The 26,849-nt window shown below is 37.1% G+C and overlaps 2 protein-coding genes and 1 long non-coding RNA gene across 5 annotated transcripts in view; 2 read left to right on the top strand and 1 right to left on the bottom strand.

The window, feature by feature from the left end:
• The window catches only part of MAP4K5 (mitogen-activated protein kinase kinase kinase kinase 5), a 99,046-nt gene extending 80,170 nt beyond the window's left edge, over positions 1-18,876 (bottom strand). The window contains exons 1-2 of one of the 2 annotated variants that reach the window (XM_079118941.1): positions 18,720-18,876; positions 18,279-18,495 (exon numbers count right to left, since the gene is read on the bottom strand). In XM_079118941.1, the coding sequence (XP_078975067.1) occupies positions 18,279-18,386 (108 nt within the window). In that variant the 5' untranslated portion in view covers positions 18,387-18,495; positions 18,720-18,876. The remainder of the gene's footprint in view (positions 1-18,278; positions 18,496-18,719) is intronic. The other variant, XM_079118942.1, reaches the window with a different exon arrangement.
• The window catches only part of LOC306648876, a 603,819-nt gene that overhangs the window by 515,803 nt on the left and 61,167 nt on the right, over positions 1-26,849 (top strand). The window lies entirely within an intron of this gene.
• ATL1 (atlastin GTPase 1) overlaps positions 19,041-26,849 on the top strand; it is a 67,991-nt gene continuing 60,182 nt past the window's right edge. Inside the window, exon 1 of one of the 2 annotated variants that reach the window (XM_079118979.1) lies at positions 19,041-19,174. The gene's annotated coding sequence lies outside the window, so the exon portion shown is untranslated. The remainder of the gene's footprint in view (positions 19,175-26,849) is intronic. The other variant, XM_079118978.1, reaches the window with a different exon arrangement.

Genomic DNA, 26,849 nt, shown 5'->3' with positions numbered 1-26,849 from the left:
GTAACAGTGTGAACTATCACACATTTACAGACTTTTTTTTTTGGTACAGGGATTGAACCCAGGGACACTTAACCACTAAGCCACACCCCCAGCCCTTTTTTATCTTTTATTGTGAGACAGGGTCTCACTAAGTTGCTTAGGGCCTTGATAAATTACTGAGGCTGGCTTTAAGTTTGTGATCCTCCTATTTCAGCCTCCGGAGTCCCTGGGATCATAGGCATGCACTACCATGCCTGGTACACATTTAGTTTTAAAGAAATAATCTCAAGAGGTGAATTTGATCCAAGAAAAAATACTCCAACACGTTTAAAATACACCTTAAAGAACTGTGATAAAAATTAAATAACAAGACTCAATTAATTCTTCTTTTTATGTGCTCATATCCTAACCTAGTAAACACAGTTACCTCTATGCCAAAATGTCAGTAAATGTGGCTTTCCCTCTTTCCCTATCTTCCTTAGTGATTAAGTAAAAGTTTTCACTGGAATCCCATAGAGCACAGAAAAACATCTGAGGATGTAGAGAAGTTTACATGTTGGGAAGAAAGATTTAAGTGTAAGGGTCCTAGGTTGCACAAGAAAGTATAAAAAGTGCTCTCACCAAGATTAACAGTAGAATCATTCAAGGTTCTAAATTTCAGGTCTGAACTTGTTATGACAGTGATTGATGCTAACACATTTCCAACAACGAAATATCTTTATGCGATTTATTATTTCAGTTTTCCAAGCAAAACAAGCACTAGGACAATGTATTCTGCCACTCACTGGAAAACCGAAGCAAAACGTGAGTGCATACTTCCCAATTTCAGATTATCAAACAAGCATCAGCGAAAAGATCTGTTTCTCTGAGAGCTTAGGACAACTAATTCTAGTTTTAGTCAGATTAATCAGAAGCAAATGACCCTATCTCTAGCTTGAAAACACTGTCCTTACTCTGGTACAATCTCCTTCCCCTTCCCTACTCCTCCCTCCCTTTAGCCTACACTTGTCCTTCATGACTCAGTTTAGTTATCACCTCCTCCAGGAAGCCTTGCCTGGTATCTCAATGCTGAATTAAATATGCATGTGCTTAGCTCTGGCACTGTCCTTTGAAAAACTGGGCTATTAGGCAAATGCTCTGAAAGGTTGCTAAATAGACAATTAGACAATTATGACTATAGGAAGGTTATTATTCTCTTTATTTAAACAATAAGAATAAAATATTAAAATCCTCTAAAACTAGGAAATGTGATAAAACTGACAATATACTATTTTAAATGGTCTTCTTTTCACTTGTGTTGATTCACTGTCATTTTTTGTTACTATAAATTAAAATGTTTTAGAGAAAAAAATTACAAAGTTACTAAACATTGATTTGTTGTAAAAAATTAAAAGAACAAAATAAATCAGTAAATATGACAGCTCCTCCTCCCAGTCTCATCCTATGATTAACTACTGCTAACAGTTTAAAGTATCTTCTTCCAGACTTTTAATTAGGCTGATTCTTAAAAGCACATATGTCCAGAAAACAGAATGCTGGTAGTTTACACAGTTTAAACCAAAGCTAAACATTGTTTTGCCATATGACCCAGGAATCCCCATCCTGAAGCATGTACCCGAGTTCAAAACCTATGTCCACACAAAAACTTGCACACAAATGTTTATAGCAGTCATTATTTATAATTGCCCAAAGCTGGAAGCAGTCATGATTTCCTTCAACATGCAAATGAATAAACAAACTGATCTCTATAGTGGAATATTATTCAGTGATTGAAAAAAAATGAGCCATCAAGCCATGAAAAGACAAGGAGGAAACTTAAATACATATTGCAAAGTGAAAGAAGCCAGTCTAGCTGTATGGCATTCTTGAAAAAGCAAAACTAGACAGGCAGTTAAAAAAAAAAAAAAAAAAAAAAAAAAAAAAAAGCAATAGTTGCCAGGAGCTTAATAGGGGGAAGAATGAATAGGTTTAGCAGAGAGGATTCTCAGGGCAGTGACCATTCTGTATGAAACTGTAAAAATGAACACGTCATGTATTTGTCAAAACCCATAGAATGTACAATACAAAGAATTAAACAATGTAAACTATGTACTATAGTGAATAATATCAATTTTGATTTAATAACTGTTAACAGATGTATCATGCTAATGCAAGATGTTAATAAAAGGGGAAACTGCAGGTTAGTAGGGGGTGGATAAACATAACTATGTATTATCTGCTCACTGATTCTAAAAATCTGAAACTACAATAAAAATTATCTATTAATTTTTAAAAAATATATATGAAATTATTTATAAAAATATATGTATCTTCAGACACATTTATGAGTCTATTTTAAAAATTAGAATCAACACAAATATGTTGTTTCAACACAACAGAACCAAAATGAAGATACAGGACACCTTGATATTTTTTTGAGAGGGGTTCAGAAAAAAACAGATCATTGGAGGATTTGCATAACAATACAAAACCACATAAAATAAAGATGGTATTTTAAATTGAGCCACACTATGCAGAAGACAAAATATATGTAGTTTTAAAAGTATAAAATAAAGAATAGAAATTATAACTCCAGTGATAGGAATAAATATTTAAATGTCAGTCTCCATTTGAAGACATATTTTTGTTCTTTCCAAATGAAGAACCGATGGGCAAGTGTTTGTACTCTGTAATTTTCCAGCTGGATTTTTAAAACAGAAAGCAGTACCAGGCTCTTTTATAATGAAAGGCAAAGAGGCTTTCAGAAAAAAAGACCTTCTAAACAGAGACTTTACAGATTCAATTCAAGAGATCTTCCAGAAATTTAGCTATACAATTTCACAATATAATTCAAGACAGTTTTGGACTTTTGAATGCCAATTTTTGAAATCCAACATCTCCCTCCAAGAAGTTAAATGTTATATTCTCAAGTCTTTTTTAACTTTAACATACAAGAAACTGAAGATTGTGCATTGTTTACAAAAGGAACTAACTGAAGTACCATAGAACCTCTAAAAGGAATCTAAATATATTTAATTCCCATTAATTTTAGTAAGTTATTGGTATGCAGTAATAGTCAAACTTAAATATACTGAACACCCAGAAATTCAATAAAACATTAGTACAGTTACATATCTTAGTTAACTCTTACTAATCAGAAACTAAAATTAGTAAGAATTTTACCAATTTTTTTCTGGAAAAAATTTCATAATAAATGAGATCAATGTCACTATAAAATCCATAGAACTTTTCCAATTAAATTTACCAATGTACTTTCCTTTCATTTATTTCATGGTTCTAAATCAGTTTACTACAAGTACTTTAACTCAAACCCTTCTGTCTTCTATATTTAATTAACAATAAAAAGATACTGATGAATTTCTACTTGTACCAAGAAAAAAATTTAGATACTAATTTTCCTAATTAAGCCATTTCCATTTCAACAATATTACACAGTTACCAATTTTGTAACTAGTGAATTTTCCCACCTGCTATAAAAATTTTAATGAAACTCAAAAATTATTAAAGAAAAAGTCTAAATATTTTAGATACAAGTTTTCAACACAGAATTGGAAGATATGACTCCATGCATTATGTATCATAGTAACCATGAAGCTAGAAGAGAATTTTTTAAAGTTGGTATCAGAAGAAAAAAAAAAGAAAAAAAAATGGCAAGTAAGGACAGTCAGCATAAATCTGTGGTAACCAAGATGGGTCACCAGGAAGATAAATGAAAAAACTCTTGTAGTTCATTTATTGGTCCTTGCATTAAGCCCACATTCTACCCCCAGTTAACTTTCTACCTGCATACTTTTGAGGTTACAAAACTTTTCATGAAGCCAAGTGGAGCTTCAATTTTAAATATGCCCCCTTCCTCCAAAAATATTATTTAACATAACAATAGTAAATCCAGAAGTCTCAGTATTTAACAAATTATCTCTGTAGTGGTCAGTCATAGCTCCTCAGGGTCAGAGTTATGCATCTCAGATTTAAAACCAAAAACAATACAACAGTGGCAACATAGCAGATAGAAGGTTAGAAAAATGTAAAGTAACTGGTTCAGTACAAAAGAAGTAGTCCAGTATGTCATAGGCTATAAAAACCTCTGTACCTGATTCTGTTTGATGCTCCCACCCAACCGCCACCCCAGTACTGGGGTTTAAATCCAGGTCCTCATACATGCTAGGCAAGTGCTCTACCACTGAGATACATTCTCAGTCCTTTAACAAAATTATTTATTTATTTATTCATTTATTATTTTGTGGACTAAAACCAGGGGTGCTCTATCACTGAGCTACAACCCCAGTTCTTTTTATTTTGAGACGAGGGCTTGCTCAATTGCCCAGGCTGGCCTTAAACTTGCAATCTTTCTGCTTCAGCCTCCTTAGTTGCTGGGATTATAAATGGGTGACGCCAAGCCTGGCTGTACCCAATTCTTTATAGACCACTTTTCAACTGGTACATTCACCAATAAATAGTGCTGAATATCTACTAAATGCCAGACACTATTGATGATTCTGGGAATGTAATGAAACAAAACCAGTTCCTGTCTACAGGCAGCTTTTATCGGTTGGAGAGGGAGAGAGAGAGAGACACACACACACAAACAAACTGTGAACAGCAAACACAGTATAGTATGAGAAATGCTCTCAGACATGATTCAACACAGGAGGGTTCTGAGCCCAGTTAAAGTGGATCAGAGAAAATGTTTCCAGGAAAAAGTAAATCTAAAATGAAACCTAATAAAAGACATTCTTGGCAGGAGTCGGGGACAGGGTAAAGGATTATGGATGACAGAATTCCAGGCAAAGGAATAAAGACAGGAGAAATTGTGGACAGTTCAAAGAAGTAAAATGATCTTGCATAACATAAGACTCTGAGGAGGAGACAGATGGTGAGAGAGAAGATTCCATCGAAGTGTACCCACTATCTTCCTGTAGCTATCATACACGAATGTCTTGGATAACCTTCCTTGTTCTTTCCTCTCTAACCCTTCTCTTGCTCCATTCCTGGTGACCTGAACACTCAGATCCACTCTCTAGTTGCTCACTCCTGGGTCTGTCAGAAACTTGCTTTCAAACACTACTTCTGATCAGCACCTCATCCCTTTAAATTCACTTATTCTAGTCCTCCCATTCAACCATGTTCCTTAATTTTTGTGGAGCAAGTTATTTCCAAGCTGATTTCCACACAGTTACACAAGCCTGGACAGGTGCTCTCTCTCCATGGAAGCAGGCCATACAGCAGGGTTCCTCCCCTACTAGGCACACAAATTCAGAGCCTGAAGCCAAAATCTGTTTCACATGATTTATATCTCAGGTCACACTAAAACCTTCTGCCCAGTCTGGATATTCACTTGTCTCTGAAAAGACTTTTCCCAACCCTTTCCTGATTTTGTTAAACTGATTTTATTAAAAGAAAGTTCCTTGCAGACAATTACTTAAATTGAGTTAATTATCTGGAGGTCTTAAAAGGCAAAGGAAACGAAGGATAGTGCTAGCATTTTAGAGGGAAAGAAGTGAACTTTCAATCACTAGTACTGGCTCTAACTTTTTAAAAGAATAATTTGTTCATATACAAAAACATATTAAAAAGATAGTGCACCAGGATCAAGTGAGGTTCATCCCAGGGACACAAGGTTAGTTCAACATATGGAAAACAATAAATGTGATTCATCACATCAATAAATAGACTTAAAGACAAGAATCAAATGATCATCTCAATATATGCAGAAAAAGCATTTGACAAAATACAGCACCTCTTCATGTTCAAAATAGCACAAAAAACAGGGATAGCAGGAACATACCTCAAAACTGTAAAAGCTAATATGCTAAATCCAAGGCCAACATCATTTTAAATGGAGAAAAATTAAAAGCATTCCAAGAACTGGAACAAGACAAGGATGCCCTCTTTTACCACTTTTTTTTTTTTTTTGCAGTACTGGGGATCGAACTCAGGGCCTTGTGCTTGCGAGGCAAGCACTCTACGAGCTGAGCTATCTCCCCAGCCCTCTTTTACCACTTTTATTCAATATTGTCCTTGGAACTCTAGACAAGTAGACAGAAGAAATAAATTAAAGGAATTCAAATAGGAAAAGAACTCAAACTATCAATATTTGCTGATGACGTGAGCCTATAATTAGAAGATCCAAAAATCTCAACTAGAAATCTTCTCGAACTAATAAATAAATTCAGCAAAGTAGCAGGATATAAAATTAACACCCATAAATCAAATGCATTCTTACACATCAGTGATGAATCCACTAAAAGAGCAATTAGCAAACCACTCCAGAGACTCAAAAAAATATTTGGGAATCTAACAAAAGAGTTGAAAGACCTCTACAATGAAAACTACAGAACACTAAAGAAAGAAACTGAAGAAGAGCTTAGAAGATGGAAAGATCTCCAATGCTCTTGGATAGGCAGAATTAATATTGTCAAAATGCCCATATTACCAAAAGTGCTATATAGATTTAATGCAATTCCTATTAAAATCCCAATAACATTCTTCATAGAAATAGAAAAAAAGCAATCATGAAATTCATTTGGAAAAATAAGAGGCCCAGAATAGCCAAAGCAATCCTTAGCCAGAAAAGTGAAGCAGGCAGCATCACAATACCACACCTTAAATTATACTACAGAGCCATATTAACAAAAACAGCATGGTATTGGCACCAAAACAGACACATAAACCAGTGGTACAGAATAGAAGACACAGATGCAAACCCATATAAATACAGTTATCTCAGACCAGACAAAGTTGCCAAAAATATACACTGGAGAAAAAAAAATAGCCTATTCAACAAATGGTGGTGGGAAAACTGGAAATCCATATGTAGCAAAATGAAATTAAACCCGTCTTTCACCCTGCATAAAACTCAACTCAAAGTAGATCAAGATTGAGGCATTAGACCAAAGACCCTGTGACTAAGAGAAGAAAAAGTAGGCCCAAATTTCCACCATGTTGGCTTAGGAACTGACTTCCTTAACAAAATTCCTAAAGTGCAAGAAGTAAAATCAAGATTCAATAAATGGGATGGATTCAAACTCAAAGCTTCTTCTCAGCAAAGGAAGCAATAACGTGAAGAGAGAGCCTGCAGAAGGGGAGAAAATCTTTACCACATGCATCTCAGAGCATTAATCTCCAGGATACATAAAAAACTCAAAACTCTTAACACCAAAATAATAATAATAATAATAATAATAATAATAATAATAACAACCCAATAAATAATTGGGCTGAAGAGACACTCCACAGAAGAAATACATCAATCAACAAATAAATGAAAAAATGTGCAACATGTCTAGCAATCAGAGAAATGCAAATCAAAACTACACTGAGATTCCATCTCACTTTAGTCAGAATGGCAATTATCAAGAATATAAGCAACAGTAAATGTTGGCAAGGATATGAGGGAAAAGGTACACTTATACTTTGCTGTTGAGACTGCAAACTGGTGTAACCAGTGTGGAAAGCAGTATGGAGATTCCTCAGAAAACCTGGAATAAAACCACCATTTGACCCAGTTATCCCACTCCTCAGTTTATACCCAAAGGACTTAAAATCAGCATACTACAGTGCCACAGTCACATCAATGTTTATAGCAGCTCAATTCACAATAGCTAAACTATGGAACCAACCTTGATGTCCCTCAACAGATGAATGGATAAAGAAACTACAGTATATATACACAATGGAATATTACTCAGCCTTAAAGAAGAATGAAATTATGGCATTTGCCAGTTAAAGAATGGAGCTAGAGAATATCATGCTAAGGAAAATAAGCCAATTCCAAAGAATCAAAGGCTTCTCTGATATGCAGATGCTAATTCACATGGGGAGAGGCTAGGGAAGAATAGAGATACTCTGGATTAGACAGAGGAGAGAAAGGGAAGGGGATAGAAGGTAGGAAGGAAGTGGAATGAATTGGACATTATTACCCTATGTGCATATATGCTTACACGACTGGTGTAGTTAAGCATGCCTTAACTATATCATGCACAACCAAAATAAGAAGTTATACTCCATTTATGTATGTATTAAAATGCATTGTACTGTCATGTATAACTAACTAGAACAAATTTTAAAAAAGAATAATTTGTCAAAATCCACTAAAACTTTAAAACAACTTAAAAAACAATTCTAGAAATTTACTTAAACAATTAAGGACATAAGAAAAGAATCTGCTCAAAGATACTAATCACAGCATTTTTTCTAATGCAGGGAAATAGATAATAGATTATACAACCATATAATGACATACACAAATACTAAATATGTATATTTACTGACATGAAAAGTTGTGATACATTGTTTAAAAAACACATCAAATATATCTATATAATTCATATCTATACTATGTTTAATGTTTAGATCCTTAATATGAAATTTCCAAAAGTCTAGAAAGAGACGATGTTTATCTTTTTTGTTGTTGTTGTTGGTGCTGGAGATTGAACCCAGGGCCTTGTGCAAGCACTCTACCAACTAAGCTATATCCCCAGCCCCAATGTTTACCTTTTGATAAAGGAGGCGTAAGTAATTTTTCATTTGTCCCCATATCATAGTTTTCTAAAATGAACACATATTACTTTAAATGTATTTTTTTTAAAAAAGGTTATTTATAACAAGGCAAGAAAAGGAGAGGAGAACATAAGCAAGTGAATCCCATCTACAAACCTATGCTACTGCAGGAAGAATAGCAGGAAATTATTTCTAGAGAAACATCTGGTAAGGGACTTAGGCACCTCTACCACATATCATTATCAAGAGCTAGAAAGCTTAAAATGCAAAAGTTGTTAATAATTCATTAAAAGTCACATCTTTTAAAAATATATTAAGTCATGCTCACACCAAATTCGAAGATTCTGATGAGAGAAGGGATGTAGGGGGTAAAAGGCACAGGGCACCTAAAAATGGGGGTGCATTTGTGAAAGATGGAACACCGGCTCACACGACAAAGTTGGAATCCACAATCCTGCTCAGGCAGTCCTGTTTTCCTTAAATTAGAGGCAACAAAAAACTAGTGCTACAGAAGATAGGTTATTCTGTATGTCTGCAATAATTAGCATTTTGCTTATCTTAATTTATAATAGCATCATAGAACCTAGCCTAAAGCACTTAGTCAAAGTAACAATAACCATAAAATCCTGTCCAAATTTTTAACAAAATGAGGACAAGAGAAGTCACCCAGAAACAGGACAGTTTCCATTTTTCATTATTTACACTGTAGGGCAGCTATCAAGCAGTCATCTCAATAGTAAAAGCAAATAAAAATCAAGCCTGGGCTTGCACCAGAAAACTAAGAGAAATGACCAGTAAAAAAACAGGGAAAAGTACCTTTGGAAATTGGTGCTGAAACCTAAAGTTTCTATGCATATTCAGATCAGTCCACAGAATCCCTCAGTTCTCAGTGTAAGCCTCATCTGACCATCATGTGTAAGGAGCTTATAATGTGCGAGGCACTGTGTTAACAGCTGTGTATTTAAGTGTTAAGCAGTGATTTTAAAGATGCAGTCCCAAGGCAGCTTAAGATAAGAGAAAAAACAGAAATTATCAAGTCAGAAGATAGATCCACAGCAGTAGTAAGTTTCTTCTTGGGTAGAGATGACAACCCATTTGTTCATCCATCTCAGAGGATTATTATGAGAAAGAAATAATATACTGATTATGAGAGGGTTATGCAAACATTAGTCACTCTTAGTCATTTTAATCTGATTTTATTTTTATGAAAAGGTTGGAAGGTGGGGGCCAGTATGACTCAGGGGCCTAAACACCTACCAGGATAGACCTGGCTATCAGATGGGCTTCCAAATCATTTCAAAATCTCTGTGGGAAATTAAGACATTTTACCGAAAAAGAGCCAGGCTAGGCCTAAATTCATCTTGCCCTTTTCAGAGATTCATCTACCCTAACTTGAATAGTATTTCACATAACTAGAAAGCATCTACCTTCTAATAATACTCTTAACATGGACAAGTACTTAAAATGATCCAGTACTGCCAAGTGACAGTGCCTGCTCCAATTTATCTGATCTTGAACTAAGTTCTCAAATTCACAATGAAGCCCTGAAAATACAAGTATCACTTGTTTTAACAAGCTTCATGTTTCTCTTCCTGTGTTCTTGATCTAAGAACCACAATTTAAAGTTTAGAAGTGACACATTTTAAATTTGGAAAGTAAAACTGGAAAAAAATCAAAGTCAATTTGCATTCTATCCCATTCATTTTTATCAAAAATGCTAAACAGGATGATCAAAGTGAAACGTTGACTATAAAAAAGAAAGAGACTAGATGTGTTCGAAGTCTGAGGTTTTAAGTGAATCCACAAGTCAATTCTACAGCTAGAATCTGTATACCTGTAGTAGGTGATGGCACTATTTTAGGTCTATCTTTACTAAGTTCAAAGCACTTTAAAAGTCCTTTATAATTTTTACAACATTTCTACAAAAGTAGAAAGGAGCGGTACAATAATCAGCTCCCAGCTATGATCCAGAGTTTCATATCCACCATCAGAACCATGTTCTCTCTTTTTTTTTTTTTGAGATGAGGTCATGCCATATTGCATGGTCTCAAACTCCTGGGTTCAGGTGATCATCGTGCCTCAGCCTCTGGAATAGCTATGACTACAGGCATGCCTCATATGTTCCCTTTTTAGACAGTCACAAAATAAGCCTACTTCTGAACTGTAAGAAAAATAAATTCTAAATAAGATTTTAACTAAATGACTTATAAAACAGTATCATGATAAGAAATGTACCAGAGCTATGAAAACATACAGCAGACGGATATGTATCTAAGGGACAGAAAAGGTCTCTCTGAAAATATAAAGCTTTAACAGAAACCTGAAAAGAAGATGGAAGAAGAGGAAAAATGTTCTAGGAAAAGCATCATTTCATCTTAATAAAATATTTTCTTTTATAACAACCTTATACAACAATCTCAATATAATCTCTATTTAAATAACTTTCATTAAGATATCCATTTGCTTAATAAAAATATAATTTAAGATTTCTTTTCTTTTCTTTTCTTTTTTTTTTTTTGTGGTGCTGGGGATTGAACCCAGGGCCTTGTGCTTGTGAGGTGAGCACTCTACCAACTGAGCTATCTCCCCAACCCTAATTTAAGATTTTTGAAGCATGAGTTTTTATCTTTTAGCTTCATTATTAACCTGTTTTTCCTATTCACTCTCATCCCAATATGAAAACCAAAAGTCTCTAATAATGTCAGATGACAAAGACATAGAAAGGAAACAGTGCAACTGTGACACTACCAAAAAACAAGAAAGTAGGTGATGTTTTGATATCAGCTGTCAGAGATTAACAAGTACTATATACATCCATTCTCTATCAACTTCTCAAATGGGGCCATTAGGCATTTTGATAGATTTAAATTCTAATGGAATTTAAAGATGCAGAATGCTGTCAGATAAAAACAACAGAAAGTTACATAACCTTTGCTTACCAAATCATACTTTAAAAAAGTGACACAGGACTTGGTAAACCACTCTCAACTGCTGAATTTAATTTGATTAAAAACCACAATCAGCTGTGGTCCTGCACCAAAGAGATGCAGTGACAGCAATGGCTACATCTTAGTTCTGTGTCTGCCCCAAAGCCTGCAATTTAGGGGAGGCCCAGGCTGAGGAGATTCAATAAAGTAGATATTTAAGACTTCCTCTGATTACTCAGGTATCCACTTGGCTATTTCCTCACTCACTTCTTTCAAGTCTTTTTTTGCTCAGATCTAATCTTTTCAATGAGGCTTATCTTGACCATCCTTATTAATTTCCCCACCTGCCTCCCCCATTTCTGATCTTCATTAACATGTTCAACTTTTTCTTCTTTATTCATCCTTCATCTCTTTCTAACATATTACACAAATTATCTACTGTTATTGTCCCCCACTGGAAACCAGTTCCATGATGACAATAATCTTTGTCCACTTTGTTTACTTGATGAATGTCCCAGGATAGTGTCTGTCACATAAGAGGCCCTCTAGAAATACTGGCTGGATGTTGAATATTCCTTTGCACCCTGTCATCCCAGTTCTTCAACACCTTTCCGTACTCATTAATGTGCCTCACCTAACATGCTCACAGGGGAATACATGGGGCTGGGAACCAATGAAGAAGGCTCTACTTCAGAGAGAGAGAGAGGGAGATTTTACATTGATCTCCTTCTGTAGTCCCTAACAATCTCTGCAAGTTTTACCTCCTACCTTTTGTCTAAATATTTAATTCCTTTGGATTCCTTTTCTTAATTTTTTTCTTTGCAGAAGTCCTTCTCTAAACTTGACACTTCTCTTGAATACCTGGAATAACTGAATGGTATAATCATTCAATCTCAATGAAAGGAAAAAAAAAAAAAAAAACAAATCGGAAAAAATATCTGCATGCCTCTTCTTTTTCCTCGTATAGCTACGCTGCTTCAAGAAGCAGTATACATTTCCTCTATTTCTTTGCTTACCAGTCATACTTCAACTCTTACCGAATCCTTTAAACTCCTTCCTCACATGATCACCCTGTTGTTCACTCCTTCAACATGTATTTATTAAGCACATACTATGTGCTAGCACTATGCTAGGCCAGCTGATTCAGTAGTAAACTTAAGGTCACTGTGCACATGTAGTTTGAATCTAGCAGGAACACTGACAAGCAAAAATAATCAGTAATGATCATAAGTATCATGATAAAAAATACACAAGAGTTATGAAAACATACATCAGATAGATATGGATAGGGATAGGAAAGACCTCCTTGGAAATGCAATGTTTAAACAGAAACCTGAAGAGAAGAGGAAGAAAAAGAGTCTTCTAGGAAAAGGAAATAGGCAAAAATCCGAAGGACAGAGAGTAGAGAGCATATCAAGAACTGGAAGAAGTTGTTTGGCTAGAGTTTTGGGAGAGGCTGGACCCTAAAAGGCATGTCAGTAAGACTTTAAATTTTGGGTTTTTTTTTTTTTTTTTGTAGTTGTAGATGGCCTTTATTTTATCTTTTATTTTTGTATGCGGTGCTAAGGATTGAACCCAGTGCCTCACATGTATTAGGCAAATGCTCTGCCACTGAGCCCCAGCCCCAGCCCGTCAGTAAGACTTTATTCTGTGAATAAAGTCATTCTGGGAATGACACAAAACCTCAGATTTATATTTTTGGAAGACTGTGCTCCTCAATGAAGTCAGAGCAGATAGGAATAAAAATGAAGGCAGGAGATGATAGAGATGAGCTCTTGAAACTTGGTTCCTATGGAAGGAATTCCCTCATACCTGTGTTTCTTCTCAGACACCTTCAACATATTATTCTCTCTCTTCCTTTTAAGACTATATCCTTCCCTGAGCTCTTCCATAAACTATTCTGGGTGACCTCACCTGTATGTCACATGTACCACCCCATAAAGTAAAGATGACTCTTAAACATATACTCCTAGTCCAGAGCTACATTTCCTACTGCCCATTAGACATCCACTTAGGGACTACCTTATGTCCAAACCAAACACAAAATCCAGACCCCACAAATTTGGTATATCCTAACTTTGCTGATAGCTCAAATTGAGCCACTCAAGTCAGAAATTCTAAACATTATCAATTACCCATCTTTCGCCTACTGATCCCCAGGTATCTTTGATCATCTTCTAAGCTTGATTCAAATCTATCCCTTTCTTTCATCTTCTATACCAGTGCCTAAGTTTATGCTTACATAAGCATTCAACAGATGATTCAGAAACTGAGTTTTATACTTCTAGCCACTTTTTATAATCCATGCTCTACACCAAGAAAGAGTTCCATCTAATGTGTTTCTTTAGTCTGTAGGAAAATGTCCAAATTTTTTGACATGACATATGAGGTCCATTATCTGGTCCTTTCCTGCCAGGAATCAGCTTATGTTCTCTGTTTAGACATCTCCACCAGGTTTGGTCACATGGAACCTGGAATGAAGATGCATATCACTCAAACTTATCATGGTTTCTTAAGCCTCCAGGTGTCTGCACATACCATTCCACAGTCTGGAATATCTTCTCCCATCTTATCCACCTAGAACCACCCTGCATTTTAAAAAATTCAATTACTGTTCTTTTTTCTGTAAATCTTTCTTGATTTGCTCTTCTCTCCTTCCTTCTCTTATCCCTAATTAACACAGAGTCAAGCAATTCTTCCACTTTTGCCACAGCACTTACCAAATTATGACTGTTTACATGTCTATTTTCCTGATTAAATTATATGTTCCTTGTTGATAAGTGTATTTTCTCTTTCTCATGTCTGCATTTCCATACCATAATACACAGTCAGCACTCAATAAATATTTCTTAAATAATGAACACTTACAGGAATGTTGTGATGTATCAAGCTTTGTTTCCTTACAAGGGGATCCTAGGGTATGTTTCAAAGTGCCTAAAATCATTCCAGAATTGTGACTGTTGATTTGAGAGAGAGAAAAAAAAGGGCACATATAAAGGAGGAATTCATGACAGCAGACTTAGCTCATCCAGCATCCAGAGGAACCCACAGAAGCACAAGACAACATGACAGAGATTTCTACACAAATGATATTAGCTGCAAAAAATCTTAAAAAATTGAAATAGCAAATATGAAACTTGGGATGATTAAATGAAGGTTCATTCAATGGATCCTTCAAAAATAGTATTTTTGAAAAACATTTAATGACTAGCAAAAACAGTGGTCATTCCAATCAAGTAGGAAAAGGTGCTAACACCATGATTCCCATCACAAATTAAACATAAAAGCCATTTTGGAAACATACTAATTTAGAAACATTTAGAAATAAAAGTCTGAAATAAATGATATTAATTCATTGACAGTTTTTATCTCTGGGTAATTTTCTACTATTAATGTCATTCAATAAATACTTATTAAGCATCTATGTGCTTGCCATAGCACAATAATGTGCAAGAGATATTCCTGTTCTCCTGGAACTAATCATGTCAAGCTTTAAAATCAGTCGGAAAAGCAATAAAAGTAAAAATACATGGAATTGCCCACTCTAAATTGATATTCCATAAAAAGTAAAAGAAAAAAAAAGGTTCCTAGAATTTTTCTGAACCCTAGGCTGGAAACAAAACTGTACAAAACCGAATAATAACTGACTGAACAACTTACACCGTTGACTGTGACTATTAACATAATACAATTGTTCTCCATCACTGTGTACAGTCGTAGAGACACTAAATCTCCAGGGTTTCCCTTCCTGTTAGCATGTTTAAAATTTTACAGTAATTACAAATAAAATTTGCTCAGTTGAAATTTAATCCATTCATCATCTACCACATTCCTTTTCTCTCTGTTTTTTTCCCTTCCACCATTTCCTGCTGTTGACCTCAATGATTAAGTCCATTTATCTAAAAGAATCTTCACATTTCTCTTCTTTCAACCAAGGAACAGTCAGTTTAAGATTGAGATTTCCCCTCTTGAGTATTCTCAAGAAAGACAGGAACTTCAGAAGGGATCCGTGGTTTTGAACAATGTAAAAATAATTTACCAAGTCTCAAAGTTACAATCCTTTAAAAATTCCTGCTTCATAATATTTCTCAAGTGTAAAAAAAAAAAAAAAAAGTGGGGATAATATCAAGTATAATGGTGACTAATTAGTTTCATTATTTTTCACTGTAGTTATTTTACCAGTTTGTATCATGGGTTGAAAATACTTTTAAAACTTCCTAGAATTTTCAACTTATCAAAAACACAATAATAAACAGTTAAAAAAAAACTCTGCCTAGAACTTAAAATATTTAGCACTACTGTCTGAATACTCAATGTCTTTAGACATATTAAACAGAAAATATAAATTGACAAAATTCCATAGGACTTAGATCACTGCCATAGCATATACTACAAAATACTTTTTCAGAAATATTTTCCCAGAGAACTCAAATTTTTGACATTTGTAATAAAAATACAAAGATAGGTATCACAAAAAGTATTGCAAGAATAGAGTATTAAAAGCTAACTTAACTGTTTTGACGTCAAAAGCAGATGCTCAGAGAACCAGGTAACAGATTCGCTAAGTCATTTATTCATTCACCAAGGTTTTAGGAAGCACTTACTCTGTGCCAGAGTAGTGAACAAGACAAACATATCCTCCTAAAGTATGTTATTGGAACAAGATAGATAAGAAAATATGAGTGAAACATTATGTTAGATAGTGGTAAAAATTAATAATAAAGTAGGAAAAAAAGATGGAAAGGTGTTTAAAAAAAAGGGGGGAGGAAGGAAGCAAGTCATGTAGCTGTCTAGGAAGAGATACTCTAAAGAGTAGAGGAAATAGCCAGAACAAAGGCCCAAAAGTGGGAAGATGCTTATTATGTTTAAGGAACAATACACAGGGGCTGGAACTTGCTGGGGAATTTGAGTAAGACTTTCATGCATAGGGAAGATAGCAACCAGTGGAAATGGCAGAGGGAGATGATTCCAGATAATTAGAATAAAGAAAAGTAAAAGACAAGGAGACATGGATGTGTTAAGGATGTTTTAGGAAACACAGGCTGGCCTAGGTGCAACACAGGTTAAGTGTGAGCATGACTGTGAAGGCAGGGGATTGTGGGGGTGTGAAGATGGGGTATGATAAATATTTAGTCTCTCAGAGTCTCTGGTTAGGAGTTGTGGAAGAGAGACACAAAACAGGGAGGCACTAGGGTAAAAATTAAGCATCTGCTGCCCCTTTAATGTAATCTTTGCTTTCCCTGACAAGAACAAAATCCTGCCCCTGATAGTTGCTTTAGTTGTTATATCTATAAAGAAAAAAGGTAGAGCACTTTGGATCTTTGTGGGGAAGACACTCTCTTCAAATTTTCTTGTAGTAAAGAAAAAATATGTAAGAATTGAAATTTAGACAACTGTATAATTAACATGAACTGTACTGTTCTAATACACAGTGAATCATAGGCAAAGATGACTAAAATATGGGACTGAGAAGGTCAACAGAATTTCAATTTCTTTTTTTTTTTTTGGAATTTCAATTTTTGAAGAGGAATTCCACAAAATGGCTAATCCATGGGTAAACAATTAAGAACTAATTACATCTAATTTTAGATAAAGAGGAGGATTCTGTTACAATCATGCATTTTGAATTCAAAGATATTCATAAGGCAAGAACTAGGACATTGCTCACAATTCATCAACCCAGTACCTGGAACAGGGCTTAGTATAAAGACTCAAATGCCCGTTTAAGAAATAAAAAACATTCATTGGAGCTCATCTCAGTAGAATAAAACAGTGCTAGAGCTATCCTGAACCACCTTGAATTGTTACTATTAATAGGGAGGAAATTAAACAATAGCAAATAAGTAGGAAGAAGGGATGTTTTCCTTCCATATTACCACCTGTGCAAAACAAGTATACAAACCAGAAGAATTTACTAGTTAATTACCCCTATGACACAAGGCCAATTCAGTTATATGCAGGATTGCAGTGTGGAATAATGGGCTACATATCACATAATCAGAATCCAATATATAAAGCAAAGAAACTTCCCTTAATAAATATTTGTGTTGCATTAATGCTCCCTTTTTGAAACCAAACAAAAACCCAATGCAATCTCAATTTCTTTCCTTTTGACCCATCAAAAACTCAGCTGACTTAGTAAACTGATTTGCTTCTCTACGATTTTTTTTTAATCCTAAATTAAGAGTAGGTCACCCTCACCATTTGTCTTAAGAAATACAAGGGTACAATAAAAAGACACACGTTCTTATCCATTCATGGTTATGGGATGTTGTAAATCCCAAAGAGAGGAACTGCTAAAAGTAGGAAAACTCCGAACAAGTTAATATCATATTTCAAATCATCAGATACAAATGATAAAACTTCTACCAAAGAAAGCATCTTTCTACATGGGATAATGTTTGTACACAAGTTATTTTTTACTCAATATTAGACTGCTTACAGTTACAATTTAGAGACAGGGTTTCATATGGCTTTTTTTTTTTTTTTTTTTAAGTCAAGCTCATCCATTAAAACAAGTTTTTTTAATGCATATGTTTTAATGTCAATATTCTAATATTCTTTCCTGTCTCGCCACCTTCCACGAAGGATTTTTCCATGCTAACGCTGGAACCTTCTTCACTACCCTAACTATGCTTTAAAACCACAAGAAGCACACTGGTGGTTTGCAAGTTTGGTTGGTTCTGTTTGTTGATAGCAATAGTACTAAGCCGTGAACTTAGGGGTGCTGTGAACTGAGTAAAAAGAAACCCGGTCGCTTCCTCCCCAAAATGCAACAATGAAAGCATCCTCCCGGTTCCCCATACTTGGCCAGAAGGCGTCCTTATTCCCGGGACCCGGCGGACCGTAGGAAAAGGGCCCGGCCAGCCTCACCTTGTAGACGTCCCCGTAGGTGCCGCTGCCGACCCTCTGGACGAGCTCGTAGTCCTGCTGCGGGTTCCGCCTCAGGATGTCCGCGGCAGGCCGCAGCGGGGCCTCCATCTTCGCTCAGGGCCCGGCCCCCGCCGGCTCTGCCCGAGGCGCCCCGATTCCCGCTAATGAGGACGAGCGGCGCCGCTTCCCAACATGGAGCCTCAGCCAGCAGCTCCGCCTGCACGAGGGACCAGCAAAAGCAGGACGGCGTCGCGGGCTCCAACCCAAAGAAAGCGGCCCAGCGCCTTCCCTTCCGTCCCGCGGGAGCCGAGGACCAGCGGGCCCGGAGAGGTCCCGCCGCCCCGCAGCCCCGTTCGCGCCACGGCCCTTCCCCCTCCCGGGCCGCCAGCCGCTGCCCGGCCCGGCCTGCCGTCCGCGGGCCCAGGGCCGCCGGCTCAGTACCTGAGAGGGGCGGCCCCGCTCTTTGTTGAACGACGCGTCCGGGCCCTACTTCCTCGACGGCGCCCGCGTCCTTCTCCCGCGCCGGCCCGCCACTCCGGGTCTCGCGCCGCCGCCGCCACCCGCCCGTTGCTCCTCGCGTCCTCTCCAAGACCGAGGAGGCGCGTACGGTCGCCGCCGCACCACGTTCCCCACCCGGGGCTGCGTCACCGGGAGACACGTTCCCGGCCAGTGTGGGTCGGCGCCCAGCGGCCCGCCCGAGCGCGTCGGCCGCGGGACCAGAGTGCCGCCCTGAGGCCTGTGGAGGGCACGACACCCGCTCCACCGCACCGCCGCGCCCCCCAGCCCAGCGCGTCTTTGCGGAGCCTAGATTTTCTCCCCCGCTCACAGAGATTAAGGACACCCCTGGGCAATCGTGGGCCAACCTACCTCCACCGAACCGTCCCCAGATTCTTCAGGTAAACTTGGAAGGTGATGGGCAGAGGGAGAAGGGTGGGCACGAGGGCAATGGAAACGCAGCACTTAAAGTTCAGTAAGAGGTGTGTTGAGGATACTGGGCCAGAAGTAACCCGGCAGTGGGGCGCTGGGGAAGGAGGTGGGGGAGTGCCAGGTTCACTCAGCCGCGGCACACCCTACTGCACCTTCCGGTTTTGCAAACCATTCCCAGTGGTACCAGTTTGAGGCTGCACTGCTCACCCGCACAACCTGTCCTTTACTGAGGTTTTCTGAGACATTTCTGAAAGTCCCAGTTCCTAGGAAGTTTCAATGGTCTTTGTCCTTGTTGGGCACAAGGACAATATTGCACTTTTAATGGGATCAGGATTTCTGCAGGGGCTAAAGCAAACTCAGGAGCCATAGCCTGGTGCTGGCTATGCCGCTTCCTCAATAAATGATCTGGGACAAGACATCATATTTGGCAACATCTCAGCATCCTTATCTGTAACTTGAAGGGGGTAAGGTTCTGCACCTGACACCCAAGACAGGGTTATCAAGGGTTTTAAAGGATTGTAAAGAGGGTTAATCAAATATAACAACGCACAGGGTATTGAACAGGAGTTGAGGGAAGTAATTTGGCTAATGTTTCACAAGCTGTTTTGCAGTTTCAGTTCCAATCTCATTTTGAAGGTAGAAATTAAATTACCAGCTTCATATTGGTGAAGTTATTTCTGGAACCCAATAGAGATTTTTAACAGAAAAAACAGATAACCCTCAGCCACTGCGTTTAGTGACTGAAAAATCACAAAAGAACAAGTTGCAGATGTTGACTCGGGACTTTGAACATACAATTCAATTCTGTTCTTGGGAAATATACTCTTTATTGTTGATAATTATAATCAATTGTATAATGTGGAAATTAAATTTGCACCTTAACAGAACAGGGAATATATGTATTTTCTTGTGTTTCATGCATAAAGGGCACTTATTTAAGGAGCATAAGTAATCTCAGACTTACATGCTCCATGGACAAAGCCTATGTGTTTGCTGCATTGAAAAATTTGTTGAAGAACAGTTCCTTCTTTCAAAGATTCTTGGCACTTGTTTTGGTGGGCACATACTTTTGGCTTCAATGACTCAAAACCTCTTCACATGTTCCGTTGGTAACTTAGTACTTATTTTCTGTCATAGATTCATTTTGGGTTCCCCCTCCCAGCCCACCACTGCATGGGCACACACACACAGCCCTATACTATTGATCCTTTCTCCAGTTTGAACTGTATTTATTCTTATTTATACCTGCATTATTCTACAGAGAATTTCAAGCAGCATACAGATTAAATTCAGGGGCACTTGACCACTGAGCCACATCCCTAGCCCTATTTTGTATTTTATTTAGAGACAGGGTCTCACTGATTTGCTTAGCTCCTCACTTTTGCTAAGGCCATCTTTGAACTTGTGATCCTCCTGCCTGAGCCTCCCCAGCCACTGGGATTACAGGCATGTGCCACTGCACCTGGTTTTATAGTAGTTTTAAGATAAAGATGAACCAATTGATCAAGAGAGAGGCACATTTTTTTCCAGATGCTAATACTTCAGAAATATTAATTTTGTGAGCCTTCATGAAGTGGAAATTCTGAATGCCCAGTTTAAGACAAGGATAAATATTCTTCTGATATTCCTTTAAGCATGTTGTTATTCTTGATATACAACATTTAAAAAGAATTAGGCAATAAAAAGTTTGAGGTCATAGGCTTCAGTAAGACTCTGGAGTGCAGATATTTTATGTTGCCAGTAATTGCAGATCCATATGCTTTGACCATCAACCCAGAAGCGGATAGCATGGAAAAAGCCAAGATTCTATGTGGTGGTTTAAAAATTTGTCTGCTATAATCATTATTTTTACATGTACCACAAATGATGCAAAGAGGAAAACATTTGCTTTATTACTAACTAACTCCAAAAGAATCTTAAAAAATTTAATACTGGCTGAGTTAATTTTAACAAGATCAATGATGTGGGATGGTTGGTAGAAAAATTCACATTCAATTTCCTTATAATAAAAGTATAGCGAGTGAACTTAATTTTACATCTTAAATAATTAAAGCACATAATTTCAAGACTGAAGGTGATATAAAATAAACCATAGTAACTGACATTGTAAAGAAAATCTTACAAACTTCCCAATTTTATAATGACAACATATGGTATAAGAATAAATATGGCTTAATAAGTCCTTATCCCAAACTAGTGATCACATGTTCCTAGTGTCTTCATAATTGACCTGTAAAGATTTTTCAGCTTTTAGTCTTATCCACTTAACAAACTATGATTGTTTACTCTATGCTCTGTAGTGTTGTTTCCTTCTTTCCAAGTTCTTCAGTGAAGTGCTAATTGTAATTTGTAGTTTCTAGTTTCAACTCCAGCTTTAGCCAAGGCTAAACAAAAACAACAAAAAAGTTGAGATCATAAATTTTTTATTATTCATATAGCTAAAGTTCACAATTTATTATCCAATAGAAAATGGCTAATTGAAACCTTCAAGTGTTTGGTTGTAGCTCAGTGGTAGAGCTCACATGTGTGAGGCACTGGGTTTGATCCTCAGCACCACATATAAATAAATAAAAATAAAGGAATTATGTCCATCTACAACTAAAAATTTTTTTTAAAAACCTTCAAGTGTGATAGAACAGAGTATAAGGAAGATGATAATCCTAGTCTATGGAACATATAGGTTTAAGCAATATGATCTCTTGATCAACATAAACTTTGCAAAATGTAACTTTATGTGACTGACTTGACTGCACCATAGATTTATTAAATATAAATTAATTTAATGTTGGAAGATGTTGCCACAATTATGATTTGGATTTTCATATGGATGGTGTTAAACTGTTCTTTCTATTACTAATTGTTGAGGCTAAAACCATGTTTCCAAAGTGTAGAACGATTCTTATATATTTTGTCCTGGAGAGTAATAGAACATGAATCTTACTCAGAATCGGGATTCAGTCATTTTAAAAGCTTTAAGAAGAGATGAGGAAAATGCTGCACATTCATTTTTTTATATAGCTTGAATTGATCTTTGTATATGTTAAGAAGCTGCTGTTATGGTTTTCTCACATTAAAATAGGTAAAATATGCATACCTGTAATCCCAGCGACTCTGGAGGCTAAGGTAGGAGGATCACAAGTTCAAAGCAAGGCCCTCAGCAACTTAATGAGACCCTGTCTCAATATGAAATTTAAAAAATGGGCTGAGAGTGGGGATGTTGCTCAATGGTTAAGCTCCCTGGTTCAATCCCCACTACCAAAATAAATAAATAAAAATTTAGATGAAATAAAATAGGTCAAATGTTCAGAAGTGGCATCCAACATTTACTTGGGCCTCACATACATTAGAACTGGGAGCAGAGGAGGACACGATGCCTGGCTATGCCCTATCCTACAAATACATGGCTCTTTAAGGATTCTGATAAGTTCTCCTTTTGAAGATAGGTAAGATGATAATAGTTTCCCACTGTTGCTGGTCTCAAGGTGCTTCATTATCTCTTGTTGGTTCTCTTAACCCTGTCCTCATTTTTATAAACTGTTCTTTCATTAGATTCTTTCTGTATATCTCTTTTTTCCCAGACCTGTGATTGGTACAGTTACATGAATTGCAAATAGTCCTAGAGAAAAACATCAAGATGGCTTTCAGGGATGGTGTTATATATCTGACAATTGCCTGTATAAACTACTTGCCTAGGAAAATGAAACAATGGTATTCTGTAGTGTGGAATGGCATCACAATTATTTAAATGACCATTAGTAGTGACAAGAGATGTAGTGCCAGTGGAGGGCAGAGTATTGGAAGTTCAATCTCTAGCACTTAGCAGCTGTGATAGTGATAATTACTAAAATTGTGTCATTTGGCTGCTCTTACTGCTTCTATGAGAACACACACATACACACACACCACATGCACACACACACAATTGAACCCCATACTTAAGACATGAGTAGAAAACCGGAAAGTTTGACAGCTTTGAAGAAACTCATTCTCTCTCATAGTTGCCAGGCAGAAATGGTTGAAGATCAAGCTCAGGGTCTGACTATAAAGGCATTGGAGTTGTAATGTCAATTAAATGTGAGACCTAGTTCTATTATGCTAAAGTAAGGGCACTAGTGGAGGTCTGGGAGCCTGTAACATGGAATGTGGGCATCTGAGCAGACATGATTGAGGACAAGAACTTTGAACAAGAGTTAGAGCTTCAGCATAGCCAGAATGGAGACGTTCAAGACCTGGTCTTGGAGGAGAGTGCTTGTACACTGGAGATGTTATAGGATCTTATCAAATACTTACTTGAAATTCAGATATGATGTGTTGAATTGAGCACCTGAGAGTCTTTCTAAGTGTGTTACTTGAAGCTTTTAATCAATAGTAGCTTACAGTCTATATGCTTGAGATACCAGAATTTCCCATACTGAGAGTAAGGAATCTAAAGGTTCAGTGAGATGGGAATGTTGGATTTATTCTATTATGTGCATCCTACTTAGTCATGCTTATCCATGCCACCTCTAGGAGAGTCTATAGAATTTACTATAGATATTGATATTGAGTGAGGGGGCACAGAAAATGTGACTCTTCTCAATAGGTTAGAGATGATAATGCCACTGTGAAATATTGAGATTCTGGTAGAAGTCAGGTGGCATAACTGTCAAAGACATGTTTAGTACAATTACTGTCATGATCCTCATGAAGAAAAGATATTCAAGGTATTTGATTGCAAGGATATAGGATGGATTCCCACATTTTCAGAAAGCATGCTTAAGTACTGCTTTACATATGTAATGGAAAAATTCTAGGATTGATGAGCAGAAACTTAACTGAAGTCACTATACCTTAGATTCAAGACATATTTTCCAATTCCTCATCTTAAATCAGTTCACAAACCTGGAATCCCTTAATTAAAGGAGAGGCCATATTCCTTTGAGGAAGGATCCTGTAGCAAAGTATAGAAAGCAAACCTTCCCTGAGGCCTTTTCCAGAGGGACCTGTGGATTTACCAGTATGATTGTGAACTGAGGAATGTGAAATTATTATACCTTCTGAAGACTAATAGATATTGGCCCTGAAAATAACCCCTGCAGTCTCAAGATAACACTGGAATTACTCTAGTGATCAGAATAGAGATTTAAGAAAGTCAAGTATCTTCTTGGTTCAGAGCCATTTCATTATAGGGTACAGTGGAACTAAAGATCCATTCTGGGGTTATTTTTCCAGTTCCAAAATGTATGTGAGAATAGAAACCTGACATGTGGCTTATGATTGTGAACTGAGGAATGCAAAAGTCACATTCCTCAGGGCTATTACAGTTGATGGGGCCAAGTGTAACCTCTCCAGCTAACCCTCCCCTGTGTCAAAGTATAAAACTGAAATTATACTTCATCACTAGGAAAATTAGAGATTAGTGCTACCACTAACAATCTGAAAGATGTCTTTCTCTTTTAATGCATCTGTTTGGCTTATGCAATAGTGTCTTAGTTTATTTTATGCTATTATAACAGTGTACCACAGGGTGGGAAATTTATGAAGAAAAAAGAAATTATTTCTCACAGTTTTGGAGGTTGGGAAGTGCAACATCAAGATGCCAGCATCTGGAGAAAGTCTTGGTGCTGTGTTATCCCTTAGTAGGCAGAATGGCAAGAGATTTCTAGTGTGTGCAAATTCGAGGTTTGGGGGAAGAAGGGCAAACTCATCCTATTATCAGGAACCCATTCCCAAGATAAGTTGTGTATGAGGCAGAGCCCTCATTACCTAATTTTCTCTTAAAGGTCCCACCTTTCAACATTGTTATATTCAGGATAAGTTTCCAACACATGAACTTTAAAGGACACTTTCAAATCATAGCAAATCACTGAATTAACTTTGGAGAATGTGGAGTATTAAAAACTTAACCAAGCATTAATGCCAATCATTTTGTAGTTCTACATGTAGGATCTTTACTAGAGCAAATCAATACAATTCTTGGCACCTAGAATGTAGCTGTTGACCTGAAACCCAGAATGTCATTTTCTTTTTAATTTCCATCAGCTGAAATAATTAGAAGCAATTTACCTTTGCATGACTGTGATAGCATTATTATTGTCTTACCTTTTCTGATCTATGATAGAGTATCATTTCAGAGGGACCTCTGTTTCCTTGATATCCAGCAGAACATCATAATAGTCTGTTATGCATAGACTATTTTGATGACATTATGCAAATAGAACCTGATAAGTAGGAAGTAGCAACCATCCTAGGTACTTTAAAAGAACCTCTACATGCCAGGTATAGTGGTGCTCATTTGTATTGCAAGAGTCTCAGGACGCTGAAGCAGGAGGATCACAAGTTTGAGGCCAGCTTGGGTAACTTAGCAAGACCATCTCAAAATGAAATGAAATGAAATGAAATAAGGCTGGGGATGTAGCTGAGGGTAAAGCATCCCTGGATTCAATCTCCAGTACTACGAAAAACAAAAACAAAAACCCCGTACCTGATCTTATTCTTTGAGGAGCTCATGAACATTTAGCTGAGGAAGAAAAAGCTCAAGCCTGGCTTATGATATGTTAGCACCAACTTGAAGTAGCTGGCCACTAAATTATGGCCCCATTCCATAATTGAGTGGCCCTGAGAGACAGTGAGGAAGAGAAATTCTCCCAGTGGGCATAACTTTGAATAATGCATCTAATTGTCCTCTTTGTTAGGAGAAGAGTTGGCCTGAGGTATAAATCTATAATGATTTATGCATAGTGGCTAATAGGTTGGTCAATGACTTGGAAAGAAGAAGATTTGCGATAAGGAAGTCATTGGGAAAGGTATTATGGATGGATTCTCAAAATTGCCCAGAAAGTGAAAATATTTATGAACTATGTTACTCCCCACCACAGGACATATATTCAGATAATCAGTTATGCAAGAAGATCTGCCCTGTGGATGTCAGTCAGCCTCTTTACCCAGTCACTCTAGTGCTTGCTTAGTGAGCCTATATGGCAATAGGATTTAGGCTAAGAGTAGACTCAACAACATGGACTTCTACTTGCCATGTATAATTCAGTTAACTGCCACTGCAGAGTATTTAGCCTGCTATAGAAAAGGTCATTGCAGAGACTCTAGTGTGATAATGTGCCCAGTATGATCTATCTATCAACCATCTGGTAGCAATTTAATTACATTAGATCCCTTCCATTATGGAGGACAGAGCCATTTGTCTTCCAGAAATAGATAAGATATTCCAGATATAGGTTTTCCTTCCCTGCCTGTAAAACTACCAGCACCACAATTCATAGACTTCTAGAGTGCCTTATTCATCACCAGGTGTCACAAACAATAGGATCTTTGAGAAAGAAAGTGATTTTACTGTGAGGAAACTGCACCATGGTTATGCTCATGGAATTAGTTGATACCCCAAACCCAGAGATTGAACCCAGGGGTGCTTAACCACTGAGCAACATCCCTGGCCCTTTTTTGTATTCTATTTATGAGAGAGGGTCTCAGTTACTTAGTGCCTAGCTTTTGCTGAGGCTGGCTTTCAATTTGTGATCCCTCTGCCTCAGCCTCCAGAGCCACTGGGATTACAGTTGTGTGCCACTGTGCCCAGCCAATATTTAAGTAGAGATGATATATGATGTTTTATGAGAGTAAATGTCCTCTATTTTGTTTAAGCTATTTTTAAAA

Source organism: Sciurus vulgaris (assembly GCF_902686455.1).
Source record: "Sciurus vulgaris genome assembly, chromosome: 2".
In the NCBI taxonomy this organism is placed as follows: Eukaryota; Metazoa; Chordata; class Mammalia; order Rodentia; family Sciuridae; genus Sciurus; species Sciurus vulgaris.
This window is presented reverse-complemented; position numbering and strand designations above follow the sequence as displayed.